This window comes from Panthera uncia, chromosome E1 (genome assembly GCF_023721935.1).
Source record: "Panthera uncia isolate 11264 chromosome E1, Puncia_PCG_1.0, whole genome shotgun sequence".
Lineage (NCBI taxonomy): Eukaryota > Metazoa > Chordata > Mammalia > Carnivora > Felidae > Panthera > Panthera uncia.
The window spans coordinates 6,287,608-6,313,065 of record NC_064814.1 but is presented as its reverse complement, the minus strand read 5'-3'; the positions used below and the strand labels follow the sequence as shown (position 1 = coordinate 6,313,065).

Genomic DNA, 25,458 nt, shown 5'->3' with positions numbered 1-25,458 from the left:
TCTCAAAAATAAATAAAAATGTAAAAAAAAATTTAAAGAAAGGAATTAAATGGTTTCCAAGAGAAAAGAAAAGTGAAGATATTGACAATATAAAAGATACAAAGAAGGTATGTATCTCTTCTTCCAATAAACAAATTGAAAGGCAATCAGAAACTTCAGAGAAAACAACAAATGCATACAATGGCAAAGTACAGATTAAAACAATGCCTGATTTTAGCAATGGAGTTTTTATTTTTAAAAAGAATAAAATTTTTTAACTTGGTGATACAAGTCTTTGAAAATGAAATGTAAAGAACCATAACTTACTATTTAGCCCTGCACATAAACTGTGTTTGCTTAATGATAGCAGTTTAAATCCTGGAGGCTTGGGAAGGTGTTCACATTTTAGAATAAACCTGTAAAAATTACAGAAGATGATAATTACACATTATATAACTATGATAACATTTAAAATGTGATTTCTATTCATTGGAAAACTTTGAAAATAAAAGTATACCTGACAATACCCCAGTAGCAACAAACATGTCAAGTACCCCGATCTTGGTTCCTGATACCACTTGCCAATAAAAGGAACCAGGGCTTCTTGAAGAAATTACTAATTCCAAGAGGACAGAATCAACAAGATAACCCCAGAGCTAGAATCCTAAAATCCTAGTTCCAGAAAGAAAGAAGTGTTCAAAACAAAACAAAGGATGTCAAAGAGGGATAAATGTTCAGTGGATAAACCCAACAAACACTACCTTAGTGAGGTGATCCAGGTTAATTAACATCATCAGTGATAAGTCTTACTTATAACACAACCTGTTGATATGATGTGTTGATAATGAAACTTTACCTCCATGGTCTTACTTTCAAAAAACACAGAACCTTGGTCTAACCAAGGGAAAAACATCAGCCAAATCCAAATCGAAGGACATTTTACAAAATACCTGACCAGTACTCCTTAAGCCTATCAAGGTAATCAAAAACAAAGAAAGTCTGAAAATTGTTCATAGTCTTAAGAAGCCTAAGGAAGCATAACACTTAAATGTAATGTGATATTTTGGATTGGGTCCTGGGAAAATACAAATAAAGTATGGATTTTAGTTGATAATAATATACCAACATTGGTTTATAGTTGTGACAAATGTAAAAATGTTAATAGTAGGGTAACCTGGGTGTGGATGTACAATAATTCTCTACACTATTTATGCAACTCCTCTGTAAATATAAAATAATTCTAAAACAAAGTGTTTATTTTTAAAAAGTATATCTGATAGAGGTTGGGAGATAAAGAGGAAAAGAAGTGAAAGGAAGGGTGGGGTGCTAATAAATGATGGTAAGATAAAAGCTTATCTTTCTTATTCTTAATCTTTCTGAAGGATAACTTGAAAGTAACAATAGCAACAATGTATTTAATGATTATGGCATATGGATAAGTGAAATGAATAACAGCAATGTCACAAAGGGTGAGAGGGAGAAATTGGGAATACTGTTTTTAAGGTACCTACACTGCACGTGAACCAGGAATGTCATCATTTGAAGGTGGATTTAGTTTAGTTAAAAATATATACTGTTAACTCTAAGACAACCACTTAAAAGATTTTAAAGAAGAATTTTTTTATTGTTGTGCCAAGAAAGGAGATAAATGGAATTACACAAATTGCTCATTTAAAACCAGAGAATGCCGAAGGAAGAGGCACTTGGCAATGAATAAAATACAATTGCAAACATGACTGACACTAATCCAAATATATCAATAATCACTCTAAATATGAATGGCTTAATAAGCCAATTAAAAGAGATTGTCAGAGTGGATTTTTTAAAAAAAAAGACAACTACATGTTGTCTACAAAAACCCATTTTATTTTTTTTTATTTTTTTTTCAATATATGAAATTTATTGTCAAATTGGTTTCCATACAACACCCGGTGCTCATCCCAAAAGGTGCCCTCCTCAATACCCATCACCCACCCTCCCCTCCCTCCCACCCCCCATCAACCCTCAGTTTGTTCTCAGTTTTTAAGAGTCTCTTATGCTTTGGCTCTCTCCCACTCTAACCTCTTTTTTTTCTTCTTCTTCTTCCTTCCTCTCCCCCATGGGTTTCTATTAAGTACAAAAACCCATTTTAAATATAAAGACACCAACAGCTTAAAAGTAAAGGAATGGAGGAAGTTATTCCATGCTAACACTGATCAAAAGAAAGCTGAAGTAGCTATTTTAATTTCAGACAAAGAGGACTTCAGAAAAGAAAATTATCACTAATAAAGGGGGCACTACACAATGAAAAGGAGTCAATTCTCAAAAAAAATGTGTTTGCATCTAAAAAACAGTGTCAAAATACACAAAGCAAAACCAGAACAAAACAGAGAAAAAGACGAATCCACAATTATGGTTGGAGACTTCAAAACCCTCTGTCACTAACTGATACATCTAGCATGCCAAAAATCAATAAAGATATAGTTGACTTGAAGAGCACTATCAATCCACTTGATCTGATTGTTATACTCCATCCGACAACAAAATACACATTCTTCTCAAGTTCACCTGAAACATTCCCCAAGATAGATCATAAAACACACCTTAGCAAATTTAAAAGAATAGAAATCACACAAGGTATGTCATTTTAAATGAGTAGTAGTAGTAGTTATTTCAGGGGCGCCTGGGTGGCTCAGTCAGTTAAGCCTCCGACTTTGGCTCAGGTCATGATCTCATGGTTTGTGAGTTCGAGCCCCACGTCAGGCTCTGTGCTGACAGCTCAGAGCCTGGAGCCTGCTTCAGATTCTGTGTCTCCCTCTCTCTCTGCTCCTCCCCCACTCTTGCTGTCTCTGTCTCTCAGAAATAAATAAACGTTAAAAAAAATTTAAACAGTATTAGTTATTTGAACATAAATAGCCCTAGAATGAAGAAAATTGATCTTTTTCCTATTACATTTTAATGGACACATTCCTTAAAGAATATCTATTTTTCTTCACTTTTTTTTAGTTTTTTATTTTATTCTAGTACAGTTAACATACAGTGTTATATTAGTTTCAAGTGTAAAATATAGTGATTATTTTCCTTTACTGTTATTATTTGCTCAACAATATGCTTTCTGTTATCCTCTGCCTGGCTAATGCCTAAGCATTGTTCACTCAAAACTTAGAAATTAAAAACTTTAATATAGTATGACAAAAGCATAAAGTTAATAATTGAAAAAATCTGTAGAAAATTATAAAATATGTAGGACAGAAGAGATTAATGTCCTTAATATATAAAGAGATTTTATAAATCAATAAGAAAAAATGAGCAAATTTGTTCTTGGCTCTTAGCCCACACAGCAACCAGAATAGTATCTTTAAATTCCAAGTCTGACCATGTCACTCCCCTACTTAAAGTTCTTCAATGGCTTCATATTGCTCTTAAAATAGAGTCCAAAACCCTTAACATAGCCCACATGATCTTGTCCTTACCTACCTCTCTAGACATTTCTCCCATCATCCTTCTCCTCAACCACTGTAGCTCCAGTCAGGCTAGTCTTTTTTCAGCTCCTTTTGGTTTTGTACATGCTGATCTATCTTCCTAGAGTCACACTATCATTCCCTTCATTTGACTGATGCTCACTCTTTCTTCAGATATCAGCTTAAATATCATTTCTCAGGGAAGTCTTCTGTCATCAACTCCAGATCATTTTGGATCCTCTATAATATGTGCTATTAATAACCTTTGAGAAAACAGATGAAATCGTGTTTCTGAATCCTCTGAGCTCAGAAGCAGACCCTGAGAAAGGTAAAACTTCCCAGGAATGTGAGGCTCCAGGGAAAGCTACCATTGGCTTCTGGAACCTTCTTATCTATGACAGTCATGGATGGTGAGGAAACCCAAGAGAAAGTTGTGATGAGATCTTCTCCAAGCTATTAGTCCTTAAGTTTTTTGAATAGACAACTTAGGGAACATAATGAAATCTATGGGACTTCTCCCCAGAAAAAAATGCATATAAGTAAAACTTCTGACAATGTTTTCAAACGTTCACAATTCCCTAAAGTCTATCTATTCACCTCAGTCTAAGAACCCCAATAGTAGGCCTAATGAGAATCTCATACACACAAACACACCAGTTCCCTGCCTTTATTCATTTAATCATTACTCACTGAGTATCTACAGACTTCAGTAATAATAACACTTTATAAATGAAATTTGATTTATGGTTTAAAAAAAAGAAAAATTTTCGTGTACATTTTCATGTACATTTTGGCCATTAGCCAAAAAGAAGCTGAAATCCAGGAGTAAAACACACCCTTTTAACGTTAGACCTGGCCCTTTCCCTCCATATTGACCAATGGCCAATGGTAATAGGACTTGTGCCTAGTGATAGCCACCTGATGAACACCAGGGTCATCATAGGAGGACAACACCCAGAGCCAAAATCTCAGCCCCCAATTCCCAGGGTGCCCAGTCCTATGCTCTCCTCTTCCAGATAGTGATGTAACTGCAAATGGAAGGTCCCAACAGAAGGCCTCCCCTGGTGTTTACATGAGGTAACCAGAGCTTCTCATCTCCCTGCTCACAGAGCATAATAGTTAACATTCTTTATGTTTTTAATATATGTCAGGCACCATTTAAGGCTATTTACATGAATTAACTTACTAAATCCTCAGAATACCACCAGAGAGTAGGTACTATTATTATCTCTATTTTGTGAACACTTGGGGAAGGTTAAGTAACTTGCTCAAGGTTATACAACTAACAATTTTCAGAGCCCAGATTTGAACTCTGGAGCCTGTACTCTTAATTAAGCCACCAGTCTGCCTTTCCTGAGCCAACTGTTCCTACCTTTTGTGGGTCAAGTGCACGCTAGAGAGTGTAATTAAAGCTCTGGACCCTCTCCCTGGGAAAATGCGGGTAAGCAGAATTTTGCAAAATAATTCAGGACTTCAAGGACACTCATGGCCCATCGTCTATGAACCTCAATACATACTGGAGGGAGCTGTCCGGGACCAAAACAGAAGCTGCGCCAGCACCGCAGGACTTCGCCCCTGCAAACACGGGAGGAGAGCTGAGCTGCGTGGTATGACGGGGATGCTCGCTCACTGAGAATCAGGAAGAGTGAGCTCCTGGGACCGCAATGCCCTGGGAACGCAGCAGACGCTGAGCCTCCGAAGTCTGGTAGCTGAACCAGATACACACGGACCACCAGCTAGACTGAAATCTTGTATCTCTGCCAGCACCCTGGAGTCACAAGACGGGGGATTCTGGGCGGACGGGATCTCAGAACTCCGGTCCCGGGCGCGGGGAGACGGTATCGCTGTTCCTGGTGCTGAAACGCCGCTGTTGCGAAGGGGAACCGCCGCCTGCCTGCCCACCCCCCACCGCGTCCCCGGTACAGCGCCGCAACCTCTGTGAGAGCTGTCCAGTGCTGAACCCGGATGCGGCTGGGCCCGCGGGGCTAGACCCGAGCCTGCCGCACCCAGCGGAGCCCGGACCGAGCTTTTGGGAGCGCTGACGCAGAGCGCTGGAAGGCGAGAAGCAGTGGGCTCCACGCCGGGCATGGACCAGCAGAGACTGGACTCCTACCAGTGGGGAGCTAGCTTCAATGAGCACGTCCTTCATAAGGTAAGATCTCCGGCAGTCCCCTGCCCCCATCCCAACGCTGGGAGAGGGCGCCATCAGCAAGAGTTCTCTCCACTCCCCTGACTTGGCTTTGGGACTTAAAGAGAAACCAGTCCATATCTGGGAGCCCCTTCTGTTGGATCCTGTTTGCTGCTCAAAACAGGCTTGCGTAAACACTGGGGGAGGGGCCGACGCCTCAGATTGTCAGGATCTCTGTTCATTTATTTAAGTCACCTGTGTCCCTTTCTCACTCACTTCCTCCTGCCTCAGATCCATTTGAACTCCTGTGTACCCTGAGCACCCTTGCCCGTCCGTGACCCTTCTGGTTGGCTGTTTGTCCTCTCACCCTTCCTTCACAAGCTCCGGCCCTGTTATGTCTGGGAGTTGTGGTCACAGACCTGAATTCCTGGCCAACTTGGGTGCAATCACACATAGAAATGATCTACAGCAGGAATTAGACTCCCTCCTGGCTCCAGAAAGCTGCCCTCCGGCCACAACTTGCTCTTAGCCCACCGGAAAGCATTTGCTTGTTTCAAAGCTGTAACTCATCCCTTGCTTCCCTCATTCAAATTTCTTATGCAACTCAATCCCCAATAATGTAGGTTTCCTCTCAGAGTGATCGCTGGGGAAACGTAGCAGCCTCTCTCTAGGCAAGTCTTTTAATCCAAAATCCATCACCTTGAAAGAATCAGAGCCTATATTTGCCACAAGAAGTCATTATTGCCTCATCCTTTTCTCTGCCTTCCTCATTGAGCTTCCTACTTTGCTGATACCAATTTATCTCTTAGTCTCCTGACTAAGGTCCTATACTCGGAGGTTATAGGTCCTACACTCGGAGATTATTTAAATCAAAATATCACTTTAAAAATTTCATGAATGTGGGGCACTGGCTGGCTCAGTCAGGAGAGCATGTGACTCTTGATCTCAAGGTCATGAGTTTGAGCCCTACATTGTGTGTAGAGATTATTTAAGTAAATAAATAAATTTTAAATAAACAAATAATAAAAATTCCATGAATGCAAGCTCTAAAATAATCCAATCCACTCTATTCCCCTGTTACACAGTTTATATTTGAGGAAACTAAAGTCCGGAGAGATAAAGTGACTTGTGCAAGAAAATAAGGTGGTAAATGGCAGAACTTGTACTAAAAGCCAGGAACCATGACTCCAAGTCTAATACCTTTTTCTCTGTACAAGTGTGGTCCACAGGCCAGCAGCACTGGCCTTACTTGGGAGCTTGTTAAAAATGGGAAATCTCAGGCCCCACCCAAGACCTACTATTTGAATTTGTATTTTAAAACAATCCTTAGGAAATAAATATGCACACTAAAGTTTCAGACGAATGGGCCTGCATCACACTGGCTATTTACTTTTTTTCATGTTTATTTATTCTTGAGAGAAAGAGAGAGTGTGAGCAAGGGAGGGGCAGAAAGAGAGAGAGAGAGAGACAGAATCTGAAGCAGGCTCCAGGCTCTGAGCTATCAGCGCAGAGCCTGATACAGTGCTTGAACTCACAAACCACAAAATCATGACCTGAGCGAAAGTCAGACGCTTAACCAACTGAGCCACCCAGGTGCCCCCGCACTGGCTATTTCTGACACAAGTGAAGGAAAATCAACTAACAGAAGTGCATCTGTAAATTTAAATAGTCCACGTGACTTCTCCCTCCAGATCCCTGAACCCCTAAACGTATAGAGAAAGAGAGAAATGTATAACAACTACCCCAGCCAGGAAGTTTTAAAACAGTTACAGTCTGAAGTAAACTAGAGTAAGATGTAATTCTTTGAGGTTGTGAATCTAGCCTCAGTAGAATGTGCATTCAAGCAAAGGCACATAATTACAAATCAATTACAATAGCATCCTGGTAATTAGATATATGAGTCTCTCGAAGTTTAAAACATCTTATAAAGATGTAAATACTCATGTTGGTGCTTTAAGATTTGGAAGTCAAAGTTGTCAAATTATTGATTAGTGTGACTTTTTCCACCTCAATTACCCACATATGAAATATAGGATGTAGCCCACAAGAACTTCACTTCCTTTGGGTTTATTTACCACCGAATTGGGAGAGAGCCTGTTCTGACAACTTCCAATATATTTGAAGACAAATGTCTACTTAGTACTTGTGAATGCTTGGTTTCTTCAGCTTGATTGTGAGCATCTTGACAGCAGAAGCTGCACTCAAACCTTCCGGTAACCGACAGAGTAATGTATGTATAGAAAGTTTCCTTTTCATATAATGCTGATCACCTCCTCCTAATGTGATTTTATTATTGTGAATGATTTTTTAATGTGATCCACCTAAGAACCTTTACGTAAAAGGGCAGGGAATAAACATACTTGTATTATGCTTAGGTTTGCTATATGATAGAGTCCAAGAAATTCTTGTTGATTCATTAGAACATATTGGCCATGGGAAGCAGAGTTCCCCTCCAACATTAGTTGCCAGAAAGAATGATTTTTAAGATCAAGTTTTTATTGAAGTATAACAAACACAAGAAAACCTCAAATCATATGTGTACATCCTGATGCATTATCACAAAGTGAGCACCTCTGTGCAACCACTACCAAGATTAAAAGACAGAACCTTGCCAGCTTCCCAGGAATCCCCCCCACACACCTTTCCACATACTGTCCCTTCGCCTCCCCAGAAGTTACCTTTACAGAGGGGAAAGTATCATTTAATGTTTTGACAGGACTTCCAGATTTTATGTAGGATAGTTTTTAAAACTTGCTAGAGAAGACACATTGCTGTATGGTGGATAGAAACCCCAGGCTTGAAATCAAACAGGCCTTGATATGACTTTGAATGACATCTGTGAGCCTCACTTTTCTTATCTATAAAATGGGAATAATAATACCTGGCTTATTGTCTTTTGAAGGAAGATGTTAGATAATATAATGTAAATATGTAGATGTAAATATGTATTTCTCTGGCATGGTGGTTGTTTTTAGGGCACATATCTCGGGCTCCAGAGCAACTTCATAGTAAAATAATGAATCTTTGTAAGAAGAACGGCAGTTCTATAAACAGAAACACACACACACACACACACACACACACACACACATTCTTCATGGGCACAGTCCCATGGGATTAAGCTCACACACCCACCTCACTCACTCATCAAGGCTTCCATGTGAACATCCCAACCCTGATTTTCTAGGTTGAATATTTCCTTTCTCTGGGAGGTGAAGCATGGGGCACAATAAAACCTCTCATTAAAATTCACTTATATGGAAAACATATGCCAAATATCATCAGCCTTGGATGGTACCTGCACTTTAGCTAGTCCCAAGAGTTAGAGGGTGACCCAGATGAGCCTGAGTAACTCTTAGAATATTCCTGGAGTGTGGGCTGGAAGCTGGGAACTGCTTGGAAACATTGAGTTCATCCATCACATGCTTGGAGTTTTTAAATAGAGTTGCTATTATTCTCACAAATCTGAATATTTGATGCAACTAAATAATTTAAAACATGTGAACAACCTTGCCTCTCTTTCACTGAGAGACCTCCTAGCCCTCTCGTGCTACCAGTATAGTCTTGAGAGCGGTCAAGAGCAATGGTGAGGCTTGGAAACTCAGGAACAGCCCACGGATTGGATTCTTGCTGTGCCAGGGCCTTAACATGAACTCTAGGAAAATGAAGCACGGAGCTTTGCCCCAGATGCTAGTGAATCAGGACAAAGAGACTCACTTCCTAATTCACCACCACCAGCACTCTGATGCACACCCACATGCTAACCTTGTTCCAGGAGGGGCAAATAATTGCTAAGCCAAAGTCACTCTCCTCTGTAGCATCTCAGAAAGACCATTGACCAAGCGGGAAGAAAGATGTGGAATGTCCATCCATTCATCCAGGGCTTAGTCCTTGTTGGAAAAAAATGGAACTATCAGGGAAATAAGGACAAAACGTCTGTGTCTTACAAGGGATTTCCATTCCCTCTGACTCTGCTCTAACACTTCTAGCTGAGTGAGAAAGCCAAGAGGTCATCTCCAGTACCCCCCTCCTCACTTGTAGTTTTCCTTTACATTTCTTGTCTACTGTTCATCCTGTGATTTCCACACCCTTTATCCTTATCCTTCTCTTTTTTTTTCACTTAAACAATGTTTATGGTAAAAGAATCTGATTCCACAGGAAAACCTGTACCCATAGGTGAGGAGATTTTACTTTCAAAATGAGTCCATTGTACCTCAATGAGGTAGTGTCGATGGTGGGAGGGGGAGGGGTTCTTTAAAAAAAAAAAAGTAAAACCAAAGCCAGAGCACTAGCTCCAGCCCTGCCCGATTTCCATCCTCAGCTCAGGAACAAACAAACAAGCCAGTAAAAGTTAACTGTTCCCTGTTAGAATGTTTCCATTTGCCTGTTTTCCTCTCTTGCTGGCTCTGGCCGCTTTCAGATAAATAAATGAAGTGTGTGTTACGTCACTGAGGATCTCTGGCGGGTCTGAGACTCCCTTGACCAATTTGTCTGTCCTGCCCAGATCCCAGAGCAGGCAGCTGGCTTGGGGAGTGGTGCTGGCTGGTTCTCTTGGACAACCTCAGCAGGAAATGATGGTGACTCAGTCCAATATCTCAAAGCCATTTTCCAAACTCTTCAGGCCTCCCTCCCCAACTACTCCTCCCTCTAATTTGGGCTTCCTGGTGTCTTTTGTGAGAAAATATCTAGGACTCACCAGTGTTGGTCCACTAACATTTTTTTCCTAGAAGCTGTTCTGGGGAGTGGCTTTGACTTCCTTCATTTTGTGGGCAGGAAACCCAGATTTGCTGGAAGTAAACAGCCAGAGGTGAGCACCAGGCTGGGGAACTGTTAAACAGGAAATCTGAAGTGGCTCTAAACGAATCCCAGTGTGCTCCTTGCTTCTGGCCTCCTGTTCTCAGGCAAGAGAAGCAGTCCCTGGAGACGGCAAGTGAGAATGGAGCCCACAGCTCCTTTGCCAACTTGCAGAGCATTCAAGTAATGTTCTTCTCCAGTCCGCAGTGGCCCTGGACCTGCCTCCCACCGGCCAACCAGAGGAGGTTTTCTGGGGCCAAGTGAGAGCTCCAAGCCAACAGCCAACAACAGATCTGGAAATCTTAACCCTTAACTAACTGTACCAGTCAAAACCTCCCCAGACCTCACCCTGCTCCTCGAGGTAACAAGGTCCTATGAAAATAATCGTTTGAACAGGCAGAACTCAAGAATCCCCTAACGGATGATTCCTATCTCACTGACCCTGATGCCAAAGTCTGCTCCCTCCCTCCTTATTTGTATTTCTGCTTAGTGGCAGACAGTTTTGATCCATCCACATGAGGGTGCTATTGAATGCTTTGTGTTTCTGAAAATGGGATACTTTTTTAATGTTTATTTATTTTTGAGAGAGAGGAAGGTGGGCAGAGAGAGAGGGAGACAAAATCCAAAGAAGGCTCCAGGCTCTGAGCTGTCATCACAGAGCCTGACTCAGGGCTCGAACCCACAAGCTGCGAGATCATGACCTGAGCGGAAGTCGGACGCTCAACCAACAGCCACCCAGGAGCCCCTGCAAATGGCATACTTTTAAGGGTCTTGAACAACTAGTCCTCCGCCCCTAGCTGCCACCAACACACACACACACACACACACACACACACACCTCCTTTCACAAGGTATAGGCAGGGCCAGTGATAATGTGTTCTTGGTCTCTATCCCTCCTCTTTTGTTAAGGACCTTTTAAAGGCAAAGCAAACCTTTCCCCTCCCCTTCCTCCTCCTGTCCCCCTCCTCCTCCCTTGCTATTTGAATTTTGCATCCACACCACTCCCAGAAAGTCTGCTTACTATAAAGCAGATCTGCCATGTATCAGAGCAAACCTCCAGGGGACTGTCAGGAACGTAGCACCCTGCTTCTTCCAGCCCCTCCCAGCTTCACACTGAGAAGTCCTCAACCCTCGGAAAAAATGGCATTGCTGGTAAAGACTCAGCCCAGATGAGGCAGAGCCCCCCTCCAGCCCATCAGGAGCCTCGTCCTCTGTAGGGGAGAGTCTTCCCTGAGATTCTTCTCCCTTCTCCTGCTCCCCTTGTCAGGTGTCATTAGGTTGGGAACAGAGAAGTATAAAATCATCTTCTGCACTATCATCTGGAGGGACCCAGTGAGACTAATAATTGTTAATCATAGATGATAAAAATTAACGCATGATTCATCTGTGGAGCATTTTATAGTTTACAAAATACTTTAACATATGCTGTGAGACTTAATACTTACCACATGCTTTTTCCAGTAAGGGTTATTATTAATTCCATATTATAAATAGGGAAATGGAGGTGAGACGGAAAAAAATAAAGTCACTGCTCAAGGTCACAGTTGGTAGGAATTGTAGAAATTTAAATAACAGCAGACCCTTTATAAAGCAATGTGCCAGGCACTGTTCTAAGGACCTTACATCATTCAATCCTACAGCAACCCCATTTTAATCTCATCTTAAATTTATTTTTAAATTTATTTATTTTTGAGAGATAGAGTGAGACAGAGCACAGGCAACGGAGGGGCAGAGAAAGAAGGAGACACAGAATCCAAAGCAGACTCCAGGCTCTGAGCTGTCAGCACAGAGACCGATGCAGGGCTCAAACCCAGGAACCTGATTGTGACCTGAGCCGAAGTTGGATGCTCAACCGACTGAGCCACCCAGGCACCCCTCATTTTAATCCCATTTTATAGATGAAGAAACAATGGGGAGCCTGGGTGGCTCAGTCGCTTAAGTGTCCGACGTCGGCTCAGGTCACGATCTCACGGTTTGTGGGTTCGAGCCCCGCGTCGGGCTCTGTGCTGAGAGCTCAGAGCCTGGAGCCTGCTTTGGAATCAGTGCCTCCCTCTCTCTCTGCCCCTCCCCCACTTACACGTGTGCATACGCACTCTCTCAAAAAATAAACATTAAATAAATAAATAAATAAATAAGAGTAAACAAGGCAGAAAGACAACAAGAAACTTACCTGAGGTCACCCAGCTAATAAGTGGCAGAGCCCAGATTCAAACCTTAGACAGCTGGACATGCAGTGGGATAGGGTCAGGAGAGGGCAAAGAGCTGTGCTGAGGGGGTCACAGAGTGTCCTCATGTAGGGTGTTGGCAGCGGTCCAGTGTGTAGCCCCCAGCTCTGTAGGGTCAGAGCCCACTTTTGCTCACTCACTCAAGAGTGGATCCATCTCTCCAGGCAGGCTCGTCAAGACTCATGTATTGTTCTAGATGCCAAGCCACATTATCTCAGGGGATTGTTTGCTAAGCATGAAATCCAGAAAAAAAGGAGACTTGGAGGGTTCAGGTGTTTAACGAAATCAGGCTGATATGGTTTGATGGCTGGTGACGCTATGAACACAGCTTGAACGTGCAACTCCTGTGGCCCCTTCTTCCTCAGGTCCTCTCTACTCTGACACCTGCCTCCCTGGCTGTATTTATTCCTGGTATGGGGGGAAGGGGCATGCTGTTCTCTCCAGACCTCGTTCCCTGCACTCCTTTAGGAACTACTTGCCTTTGAGTTTGAGAATGCCCAGGACTCGACCTGACTGGGGGCAAAGGGGTAGGGATGCTCCCTCTTCCAGAGGCCCCATCAGACACACCAACAGTTGTCATCTTATATCTTTGCCTCCATCTTTCTCAGTGCCCTTGTCAGGACCTTAGGGATTTGGGCTTCAAGGGAGAGGACATGAAAGAAGAAAAAGGTGATTGGGGCCATTTCTCCATAGCCTACCACTGCCCCATCCCACATGCCCCCCATTGAAACCGGACGTCACTGTTGAGAATCTTGAGAATGAATTCAACAAACTTCTGCTGGGTATCATGTGTTCCTGAGCACCCAGGAACAAGGCCCATTCCCAACCCCCAAGGAACTGAGTGTGGCAGATGGGGCGGGTCAATGGGCTGGCACAGAGATGATTCAGGCCCCATCTGACCTTTGCCCAATATGACACATGGACTTCAGTGTCTATGAAGACTTTTTAAAGGTCATGGACTCTTTGTTCTCGCGTGGTGGAAAGTCGGCCCGTGGGTCAAATGCTTGCAGCTCTCTCAGACTACCAAGTACTGAGTCCCGGCTCAGGGGCTGATCTGAAGGGCTATAAATGTCAAAGCTCCAGGAGGGGGCCCCAAAGATAGGAATCCCTTCCAGTCCATGTCCAAGACAGGGAGGGGTTCCCCAGTGTACCTCTGAGAAGTGCCTGGAGTAAAGATCTATGGCCCAAGCTTGGCAGAGTCAGATGGGTAGCAGCAGAGTTGGCACCCCCTCCCTAAACATTGCCAAACATCTGAGCCAATAAACATCCAGTCAAACTCAAAAATGCCAGAGCTCTGACCGACCCCTGGGGATGACAGGTTGGTCCATGAAGGGAGTCTTGGGACAGACAGAGGCAAGGGGTCAGGTAAGCTCTGCAGTCATGCCCTCAGAGACCCTCACTCCCGCATACCTGAGGAGCAGGGTCTCTTCCAGACATCATAGTGCAGCACCACAAACACAAAGAAGGCCACACAGAGTAACCCCTGACCACCACCTGCTTGTCTGGCCCACTCGCTGCCCTGTCCACCCCCTGCCCTGTTCACCACCTGCCTGCTCACGGATTTGCTTAGAGCAGGAGGCAGCTCATTAGCTAAAGAAGAGAATGGGGCTTGGGGTATCAAAAAAAAAAACTAGGTTTTGTCCTGGCTATGCCACTCACCAATTGTACTTCCTTGGTCATTCCATTCAAATAGCCTTTTACAGTTTGCAAAACACCTGCATATAAGTTATCTCATCTGATTTCCACAGCCCTGAGCATAAGCCACCCAGGTTTCATTGTTGTCTGTAAACAGAGAACTCTTGTGGTCAGGATCATTTTGATGGACAGTGACAAAACCCAAGTCAAACCACCTTAAACAAGAAAAGAAAATTCATTGGTTTGTGTAAGTGCGAAGCCTGGCGATGCTGTTTAGTTGGATCCAGGGACTCAGACAACAGCATCTGTCTCTGTCTATCAACATTCTACCCTCTAACTTAGCTTTATTCACAGGTAGGTTTCTTGTGGGGTCACATGACTGTCAGCAGGTGCAGGTCACATCCTCACAGCTACTAGTTTCCAATGAAGTCCTATATCTAATGCTCATTGGACTGAAATGGGTCACATGGAGGAGTCTGTCCCATCCAAGGCCTATTGACCACGAGTGGAAGAGAGTGGTTTCCAAGGAAAATGGGGGTGTGTTAGCTATAGACTAGTCATGGAAAAGCAACTTAGGACTCCATGGTAATCCTGGGGAAGGCTGGGTCCCAATATTTTCAAATCTTTAATGAAAAGTGACTGAAAAAGAACTGAGCTGAACTTGTCACTCTCCCCATGAAACTGGACTGTGTCCCATACATGGTGTCATTTAAGACTGGATACCCAGACTTAGGTTATTAACAATCAAACTTAGGTAATGAACTGATGTCACCCTATAAACCAATTGGCTTACTGGGTCTGTGGAGCCAGACCTCACCCTATGAGTGGGCGTAGGCTGTCCTGTAGAGGAAACAGATGACCCAACTTTCAACCACCCCAGGAGGAGGTCGATGCAGGGACAGCAGATGAGGAGACAGGAGGCAAGCCTCAGGTTAGAATGAGGGGAAGTTCTTCCTCCTGGTTTTGGGACCAGGGTCAGTTGGTGTGAAGACGCCTGAATTTTTCCAGTGGGAGTAAGGCAAGAGTAGTCTATGGTCACGTGGAAGCAGTTGAGAAGTGATATGGAAGCCTCCCAAACAAGGCCAGCTTTGTGGGTGTGCCACCTGGACAGTCACTTGGGGCTCCACATTTGGAAGGGCCCTGTGATTAGTTTAATACCCTGCTGTCACTATCTTGAGATCATCTCAATATGTTTGTACAAGGAGTCCCGTATTTTCATTTTGTGCTGGACCCCAGATTATGTAAATTACCGCTGTCAAGTAAGAACCCCTGGAGGGTCTGAACCCTGGTCTGTGCAGTAGTTCTGAGCTATTGACTTGGGTGCATCCTCTTCTTTTGGTCTCACTGCATGACTGGTTTCTGATGAGCCATGAAGAGCCAGAGAAGGGTTAATCTCATGCTCTGGGCAGAATAGCAAAGGGGTGATCAGTACTCCCCCAAAGGCTGTCACTGTGTCACCAGTGACATTCACTGGCGAGGAATGGTGGTACCCAGGTCCAGAGCAATCTGCAAGAGTAATGGGCAGCAGGAAGCATGGTGTGGAAGGCAGATCAGAACACCCAAAAGTGGACAGGCAAGGTTCCAGCCTTGGGAACACTGGGGTAGGTGGCTTCCCCACATAGGTCTGGGGAAGAAGTAAATGAGACTTGTGTTTGTGACTTGAGCACTGGGTTGGATAGTCAACTTCTATTGGTGGCTATTGGTTAACTGCATGAGCCATTATTATTAACACATGTCTAATTACAAAATTTGAGAAATGCAAAACAAAGAAAAAATTATCTGTGATGCCACTGTTTCAAAACATGTACCTTATATTAAAATGGAATTGCTCTCTAAAGTATATATATACGATTGACCTTTGAACAATGCAGGTTTGAACTGCACGGGTGCATTAACATGCAGATTTTTTTCAATAAATACCATATAGTCCACTATGGCATTTCTCTTCCTTATGATTTTCCTTTTTTAAAAAAATGTTTTAACATTTATTAATTTTTAAGAGACAGAGAGAGCAGAGCATGAGTGGGGGAGGGGCAGAAAGAGAGGGAGACACAGAGTCTGAAGTGGGCTTCGGCTCTGAGCTGTCAGCACAGAGCCCAACACAAGACTCGAACTCACGAACCGTGAGATCATGACCAGAGCCAAAGTCGGACACTTAACCAACTGAGCCACCAAGACACCCCTCTTCCTTATGATTTTCTTAATAACATTTTCTTTTCTCTGACTTATTTATTGAAAGAATACAGTATGTAATACATATAACATAAAAAATAAGTGTTAATCAGCTGTGCTATCAGTAAGGCTTCCAGTCAACAGTAGACTAAGTAGTTAAGCTTTGGGGGAGTCAAAGTTATATGCAGATTTTCAATTGCACAGGAGTCAGCACTCCTAACACCCCCCCTCCCACTGTTGTTCAGGGCGTTGTTCATTTCACCCTCATTAGTTTTAATGCTTACATAGTATTCCATTGTATGAACACATGAAAATCTTTTGTTAATTCTGAAATGTTGAAGCTTATCAAAAGGTACAGAGAATATCATAACAAAAAGGAAATGCCCATGTATCACCATTCATATTTACTAGATGCTAACATTTGGGGGGCGTCTGGGTGGCTCAATTGGTTAAGCATCTGGCTCTTGATTTCTGCTCAGGTCATGATCTTGTGTTTCATGAGATTGAGCCCCATGCTGGGCTCTGCACTGGTAGCATGGAGCCTGCTTGGGATTCTCTCTCTCTCTCTCTCTCTCTCTTTCTCTCTCTCTCTCCCCTCCTTCCCCACTCGTGCTCTCTCTCTATCTCAAAATAAATACATAAACATTTAAATAAATAAATGCTAACATTTTGCTGTAATAAAGCATTGAAGGAGACTTCTGTGGGTCATGTGGGTGCTAGCCCCGTGAGACTTCTCAGAGATAGCTGGGATCTGCTGGAGGGATATTGGTGGGGACCCAAGGTCCCACAGTGGGAACCAGAAGGTTACTTTGGTTACTTTGGTTACTTTGAAATCACAGGACATAGGCGGTGGCACTTTGGTTAAACTCCGTTAGGCAGAGGAGTCATTGGACCCTGAGAGACATTTCATGATTGTCCAAGGCCACTCAGCAAGTAAAAGACAGAACCCCATCCCCAGGGTGTCTAACCCCAGACCTTGAATTCTTCCCCATTAGCATGCTGGCATGGCCCTCCCTGGACCCCTGGGATTCTCAGGGAAAGGAAGGCTTGAACTGGTAGCTTCCCCTTCTGATGCTGACTTCCTGCCATCCTAGTGCAGCCCTGGTAACAATTTCAGCCTGGCCCAGGACAAACACTAAAGCAGAGTCAATGCCAGTGGGGGACATTCATTCGCAATGCAGATTCAAGACTCTGCCTCCAGACCTGCCCAGATGCTATTGGAAAGTAGGCCTACTGCAGTGAATAACCATTAACTGGGTCTCAAGGGCAAAGGAGCCAAGCAACTTTACCCCCTAGGGATTTGCCTCCACCAAATCCAACTGCAGGATAGCAACCCCAGGAAAGCAAGCCTAGACTTACACCAACACCACTCCGGGGAAGCCTCTCCTTCACTTTACCTCCTGTTTCTCCTTCTTCTGTTCTCAGGTCTCACTGTGTTTTAAGATAAAACACTTTACCTCTCCACCCATTCTACTTTGACTTGCCAGGAGTTGGTGGGAGATCACGAGGTCTTTGGGGTTTAGTCCTTCTGCTTTTCTGGCTCATTATTAATCTTGCAAAGGCTGTGTGAAATTTTGAAATGAAGTCATCATCTGAACTTTTGCAACTCTTTCCAATGACCAGTGGGCTGGCACTGGGCACCATGGCTGAGACCAGCGGTTGAGACATTTGCCTCTTTGTCACAGAAACCCTCACTACCCTTGACAGAGGGCAGCATCTTACGTGGGAATGCCAGAAGGAAATTCTATGTGGCTGCTGTCAGAATGGCAAACCAATTGCCAGATTCTTAAATAACTTAAAGGCACAAGTGGGCATTGGTTTTATTGGGGGAGAAAAATAATGTTAAAATAAGAAGAGTGGCATCAATTTGTCAGTTTAGTACAGAATACTACATAATGCAGACCAACTCACCTGACCACCTTGCTAATTAACATAAGGCAATGAGAGCGGGTCAAGGGCTGTGTGGGACCCCTAAGCTACCTAATGCTTAGGACTAAGGTAAGGTATGTTTGCTTCCCTCCTTGGAAGGAAAAAAAGAAGCCAAATAATGAGTGACCATTTCTTCAGTAGGGGGGGAGGGCGGGTACATGGGTGTTTGTTTCATTATCCTTTATAACACATACACACATTATATAGACTCATCAAATACTTTATAACTTAAAATGAAGCAATAAGCTAGTAAAAAACAGAATTGAGGACATCTGGCTTTGTATCACAGAAGACAGGAAGGTGATGGAGAGGGATGTGGGAGAAACCCCCCAGGATGGAATTTTTATTCTGGAACCTGTAGTAAACACCTCCTCTCTACTGAAGTAGATATTCTATGACACAAAGGTTTAGAATGTCTCTTCTCTATTCGTGACCCTTAGGAGCAAAGTCTTAACCTCCTCCTTAATTCTGAACTTGTCCTCAGTGATTCCTTCAGCAGGTGAGCATCAATCACCCTTTCTTGTTGCAAGAACCACACGCCCTCAAGACAGGGCCATATGAGTTTGTGGTCACAGTGGGCTGCTTTGGGAAAGGGGTTGTGCTGAGCAGGCGGAATTGGACTGAGTCAAGGGGCCCTCTTCCCAACGGATGGAGGGCCATGGGGCCCTCATAAACAACAACCTTAGTCAGCATTCAGATGAGTAGGATTACTAGGGGGTTGGGGGGAACCCTAGGCCACAACCCCTGGAATGCAGCAGAGAGAGTTCATGTCCAGAGAACATGTCCAGTGTGAATAAGATCAGTGTCTGCCAGCCCTTAGCCCACATGTGAGCACCATCCTGGACAAAGTATCAGTCAATTTGTAGGCAATTACACACATCATATTGGCAGAAAGCTATCAATTGTCCTTTCTTGGGAAACCTTCCTACTATTCTGGCTTGGGGGTGCTCAAATGTCCATTCTTTTATGAAATTAGGATCATAACGATTTAGTAGAAACTTTCTTCACCAAACCCTCTCTTAACCAAAGATTAGGTTAACCGTAGATTAGATTAGCCAAAACCCTTCAATCTCATGGTCAATCATACACATTGGTTATAATTATGTCAGCTAATTAATCTATGTATAAACTAATCAACTAAAAGTGTAAACAGAAAAGATATTGACCAGTGAAATGAGTGTGAGCAAAAAAACAAAACAAAAAACCCCAGCTATTTCTAAAAAAATAACAGATTGAATGCTTTGGAAAGACTCAATAAAAGCATGTCATTAAAAAAAAATGCCACCAAATTCAGAATGAGTGAGAAAATTATAAAATATTGGGAGGAAAACCATAAAAACAAAGAAAGGTTTCGCAATCCGATTGCTTCATAAGTGTCTACAATGTCTTGCTCCATGTCCGAGAAACTGGAACAAGGGCTCCAGGACAGTACAACGTGGGCAGAAACACATTGTGCAGAAACAGCAATGAACCCTTCTTTCAAGAGACCCGCAAGTAAACAAAGAAAAAGCTTAGGTCTACATCAGAACACTAGTAAATTACTACACATTTCGATATCTTGAGTAGAAAAGAAGTCCCTTAAAGGAAGCATATATTTCTTTACAATTCCCTCACTTAACCAACAGTTTCAACAATCCGATCAATTACCAATTCCATTTACATTGGAAAAGACTGTACCTACTTGGTAAAATAAAAGGCTGACCACAATAGTAGTCCCTCCTAATCTAAAAAAAAAAATTATTGGTGCATGATATCAACTTATTCCAGCAGTCTGGCCTTTCCAAGGCTAAGTGGCTATGAACTCTACTTTCAAGGTGTCATGCAAAGGTAAGCTTCAGCGTCACTTCAATCCAACACTTACCCTAATCATGTATTTTGGGGTTTGGGTTTTTTTTTAAATGTTTATTTATTTTTGAGAGAGAGAGAGACAGAGCACAAGCAGGGGAGGGGCAGAGAGAGAGGGAGACACAGAATCCAAAGCAGGCTCCAGGCTCGGAGCTGTCAGCACAAAGCCTGATGCGGTACTCGGACCCACAAACCGTGAGATTATGACCCGAGCCGAAGTCGAACGAACGCTTAATCAACAGAGCCCCCCAGGCACCCTCCCCCAATCATGTATTTTGAAAGTTACCAGCCCCGTATATTTTTCTCTCTCAATCGACTCTCAAAAAGGCTGCGTCTCCTGAAAGCCAGTAATATGCATACAGTTCTCAAAAGGAGGTTGTCCAAACCCTATAATTTGTGGCATCTTTAAACATTAATAATTCAAAAACCAAAAGAGGGAAACCCCAGCAACTTTAGAACATGCTATAAATAATTAGGCACTCAGTCAAAGCTGAGTGGTTAAATATCTTGGAATCTGTCTTAACAGAATGTGCTTTTCTGGAAACCATACAGCAAAAATGGCAAATGTCACTCTCACTCAAACCAGAGGAACTATATCTGAACTTCTTCGCTCTTGCAGTAAAGGCGCTAGTCCAACACCCAAAATCTGCCTTAACAAATTCTTTAAGGAGCAGCCGGATATGGCTGAGACAATACCAGGATACCAATCTATAAACATTATGAAACGGTTTCCTTTCAAACCTCTTACATGTGTTTGCTTCCCCTCTCCCCCCACCACCCCAAGTACTTCCCCCAAGCACTCTCTAAACGTCAGCTCAAGCTTGAACAAATTGGGCTGCAGGCAGGGCAGATCCCTGCAGTCATGACCCAAACCCCAAGACCCCGAATGTTTCCCATGAGGACCACCAGTCAGCTGCAGAATGTAGATTGGACAGGACAGCTTTCCCAGATGTCATGAGCTAGCCAACCCCATCTCTCAGGACACGAGAAGGTCCCTTTTCAGACAGCCACCAACCCAGATGGCTGGAATTTCAGATTAAAACATTATCTCCAGCAATATATCTGACAGACACCTTTTCAGAAGCTTGAATAAGGCAATTAAAAGTGATCAGAGTGGATCTGTCTTTCTAAGTGGATTTACCTTTCCTCAGTTCAGCTAGGCTGCCAGAACTTTCCATCTCCAGCCCATATCTACCGTCAAGATGAAGGCAGAAGCAACCAGATTCCTCCAACCAAATCAAACTGAGCTGAATTCTAAACTTCCCTGGGTTTCTAGATTTGTGTCAGAAGTGCCAGCACACTAATTGGTGTCTGTGATAGATTACCAGAAAAGATGAGTGCCTCACTATCCAGAATAACCATGTACTTATAAGTTCTGTGAGGTGCTGACCGCCTAAAAACTCAGCAATAAAGCCACGTTATGCACAATCGCTAAAATGCACTGGCCCAAGGCTCTCTGTTATTCTTATACTTCGACTCACTCTGGTTTTGCTCTGCTTTGAGCTCTTCCACTTAAAAATCCCTCTGTAGGCACTTCCTGCTCTGTAAATCTCAATATTGGCTGGGTCAGAGGCACCTGGGTGGCTTAGTGGGTTAAGTGTCCAACTTTGCCTCAGGTCATGATCTCACAGTTCATGAGTTCAAGACCCACGTCGGGCTCTGTGCTGACAACTCAGAGCCTAGAGCCTGCTTCGGATTCTGTGTCTCCCTCTCTCTCTCTGCCCCTCCCCTACTTGCACTGTCTCTGAATTAATTAATTAATTAAAGTAGGCTGGGTCAAAAACAGTCTCACTAACCCAACAAGCTTCAATGACCAGTCCAGTAATATTTAAGTTTGCCCAAGCTCTGCAAATCTCTCCAGGATGGAACAGCTCTTGAGGTTCTAAGGAATCAATCATCTTTCAGGAAGTGGGAACAGGAGCAGAGAGCCACACATGCTGGGATGGGCATCCACCAAGTCTACCTCCCCCCACACCGCCTGGGGTGTCTGTGGTTGTGGGAAGTCAGGCAACCCCAGGTCATTAATAGCGGCCCCTAAACACTTCTATGGCCCCTGTACCTGTGGGGGCAACTGCCTGTAACCCCAGGCATAGCTCATCATTTCTTCCCAAGCTGTGACTCCTCTCCCTGATGCTTCATCCCAGCCTCCACCAAAAGAGACCTAAGTGAAGTAATAGACCTTTGTCCTGGAGTCAGGAGGAATCATAGGGAATCCTCTTTCCCCTGGCTTCAGGAGGATGAAAGAAATCTCTCCACTTCATGATTCTGGGAGTTTGATCCTGAAATTCCTTGGGCTGCCCAGGTGGCCCTTCCTAGAATGACAGATACTTGCGTCCCTGCTCCTGAAAGCTTGCCCTGTGTTCCCACATCTGGACCATCACATTATTTATTCGTTCAAGGCAACATAAAAACATTCAAGAACCCGCCATGTAGGAGACCTGCTATGCACAGGGGATACAGCAGTAAATGAGACAAAACCCTCACCTCAGGCAGCCTAGAGCCTAGCTGAGAGGGAGAAACAATAAACCCACGTGCCAATAATGAATTTCATAAAGCAGTACCCACTATGAAGGAGGTAAAACAGGGCAATGGGGAGATATTAAGGGTGGTGGCAGGGACTACTGCCATTAGGGTGGTCAGAGAAGGCTGCTCTGGGAGGGGACAATGTGAGCTAAGATGTGATGGTACAAAGAAGCTAACTAGTCTGGGGTGCCTTGGTGGCTCACTCGGTTAAGCGTCCAACTCTTGATTTTGGTTCAGGTCATGATCTCGTGGCTCATGGGATCAAGACCCAGCACAGAGCCTGGTTGGGATTCTCTCTCTCTCCATCTCTCTCTCTTTCCCCCTCCCCCCCCCCCCCGGCCCCACACGAGTGTGCTCTTTCTCTCTCTCTCTGTCTCAACATAAATAAACATTTAAAAAAAGAAGAAGCTAACTAGTCACACATCTGTGGGAAGAACATTCCAGAAAGAAGATACACAGCAATTGTCAATGCCCTGAGAAAACAGCAAGCTTCATCTTGTCAGAAGGACAGTGGCTGGAGCTGGGGTCATAGAGGCAGACAGGGACCCATGTATCCCCTGGACCTCCTGGGCTGCAGAAGAAGCCACCAGAAGGTAATAAGCAGTGAGTGACCACATCTGTGCTCTAAAAAGATCCCTCTGGGGCACCTGGGTGGCTCAGTCAGTTAAGCATTCAACTTTGGTTCAGGTCATGATCTCATGGTTCATGAGTTTGAGCCCCGCATCGGGCTCTGTCCTGACAGTGCAGAGTCTGATTCAGATCCTCTGTTTCCCTCTCTCTCTCCCCCTCCCCAGCTCACACTCTCTCTCAAAAATAAATAAGCATTGGAGTGCCTGGGTGGCTCAGTCAGTGAGACATCGACTTTGGCTCAGGTCATAATCTCTTGATTCATGGGTTCAAGCCCGCATTGGGTTCTGTGCTGACTGCCCAGAGCCTGGAGCCTGCTTTGGATTTCGTGTCTCCCTCCCTCTCTGCCCCTCCCCTGCTTGTGCTCTTTCTCTGTCTCTCAAAAATAAATAAACATCAAAAAAAGTTTAATAAATAAGCATTAAAATTTTTTTTAAAAATAAATGAGCTCAACCACTATTTTAAAATAAATAAATAAAATTAAAAGATCACTCTGACTGCTGGGAGGAGAATGGACTCTGGGGCTGAGAAGGAAAGAAGGACGACTGGCAGGGGACTGGATGGTTGCTTGGACTCGGCTGGTAACCACGGAGACAACGAGCCATGCTGGGACTCAGGACATAGTCTGGAGGGAGGGGTGCCAGGACTCTAATTAGAGACTGGAAGTCCGACACCTGTAAATACTCGCTAACTGTCCCTGTGTGAGTGGCTCACACACACACCCTCCTCCTTAGACACAGGGCAGGATAGTGGCCCCAACTCCAGACTCTGGAGCCGAAGTGCCCAAGTTCAAATTTCGACTTATCCACTTGCTAACGATAAAACTTGGTAAGTCACTGAACCTCCCTGAACCTTGATTCCTCATCAGTAAAATGGGGGCAATAACAAAGGAGCCCTCATAGGGTTGTTGTGGGGACTCAAAACTAGTTACTGCAGGTAAAGCATTTAGGGAAGGTGCCACATAGCATGTGGATTTCCTGTTGCTACCGTGACAAATTACCGCACATTTACTGGCTCCGGTAACACAATGCCAATTTATCCTCCTACAATTCTGAAGGCCAGGATTACAAAGTCTGTTTCACTGGACTATAAAGTCAGGGTGTTGGCAGGCTGGTTCCTTCTAGAGGCTCCAAGGGAGAATCCACTGCTTGCCCTTTCTGGCTCCTGGAGGCTGCTGGCCACATCTCTCCAACCTCTGCTTCTGTCATCTGCCACCTTCTCTTCTTGTGACCTTCTTGCCTCCCTCTTACAAGGAGCCTTGTGATTATATTTAGGGCCTACCTGGATAATCCAGAATACTCTCCCTATCTCAAAATCCTCAACTTCACACAGCCACGTAGCTCCTTTGCCATGTTCCCAGGTTCTGGGGATGGGGACATAGATAACTTTGGGGGCCATTATTCAGCCCACCATATGTGGTAGGCAATAAATAAAGGTTAATTATTACTATTATCATTATCTTTATTACTCCCTTGGCAGCTCCAGAGCCTATCCCTAAGCCCCTCCCAAGTCATGTGAGAGGAAAAAGGATGTAGAGAGACTCCCGTCTACCTCTCTAGAGTCCCTTGAGACCAGGCCCCGAACCCAGATGGAACTGGAAGTGACGCTAGCTGGACCAGACCAAGGCTTCAGTCACCATTTGGTCCCCATGAAGTGACTGGGGACAGAAAGCAGACAAAACAGGAACATGTTCACAGGCCTTGTGTGGGGTTGGAGAGGGGGGCCTGGAGCTTAGGCTAAGGCTTCCTTATGGTGCTATATTCCATGGACTCCTCAGGGTTCCTTCTGGGAACGTGGGTGACGAGGACGTCTGTGTTGCTGTAGGTTGGCTCCTGATCCAAAAGCTCCCAAGACAGAGCCGCATAGGAAATGTTCTCCTTCGGAAAGGAGGCCTGCAATAAAGATGCCCAAGGGGTCAGGGGCGCCTGGGTGGCGCAGTCGGTTAAGCGTCCGACTTCAGCCGGGTCACGATCTCGCAGTCTGTGAGTTCGAGCCCCGCGTCAGGCTCTGGGCTGATGGCTCGGAGCCTGGAGCCTGTTTCCGATTCTGTGTCTCCCTCTCTCTCTGCCCCTCCCCCGTTCATGCTCTGTCTCTCTCTGTCCCAAAAATAAATAAAAAAACGTTGAAAAAAAAAAAAAAAGATGCCCAAGGGGTCAGAGAG

The 25,458-nt window shown here is 44.2% G+C and overlaps 1 protein-coding gene across 17 annotated transcripts in view; it reads right to left on the bottom strand.

The window, feature by feature from the left end:
- CD300LF (CD300 molecule like family member f) overlaps positions 1-25,458 on the bottom strand; it is a 104,170-nt gene that overhangs the window by 62,610 nt on the left and 16,102 nt on the right. For 15 of the 17 annotated variants that reach the window (XM_049635812.1, XM_049635813.1, XM_049635815.1 and 12 more), the window contains exon 7: positions 307-25,189. In XM_049635812.1, coding sequence (XP_049491769.1) covers positions 25,034-25,189 — 156 coding nt within the window. In that variant the 3' untranslated portion in view covers positions 307-25,033. The remainder of the gene's footprint in view (positions 1-306; positions 25,190-25,458) is intronic. The other 2 variants (XM_049635817.1, XM_049635818.1) reach the window with 2 other exon arrangements.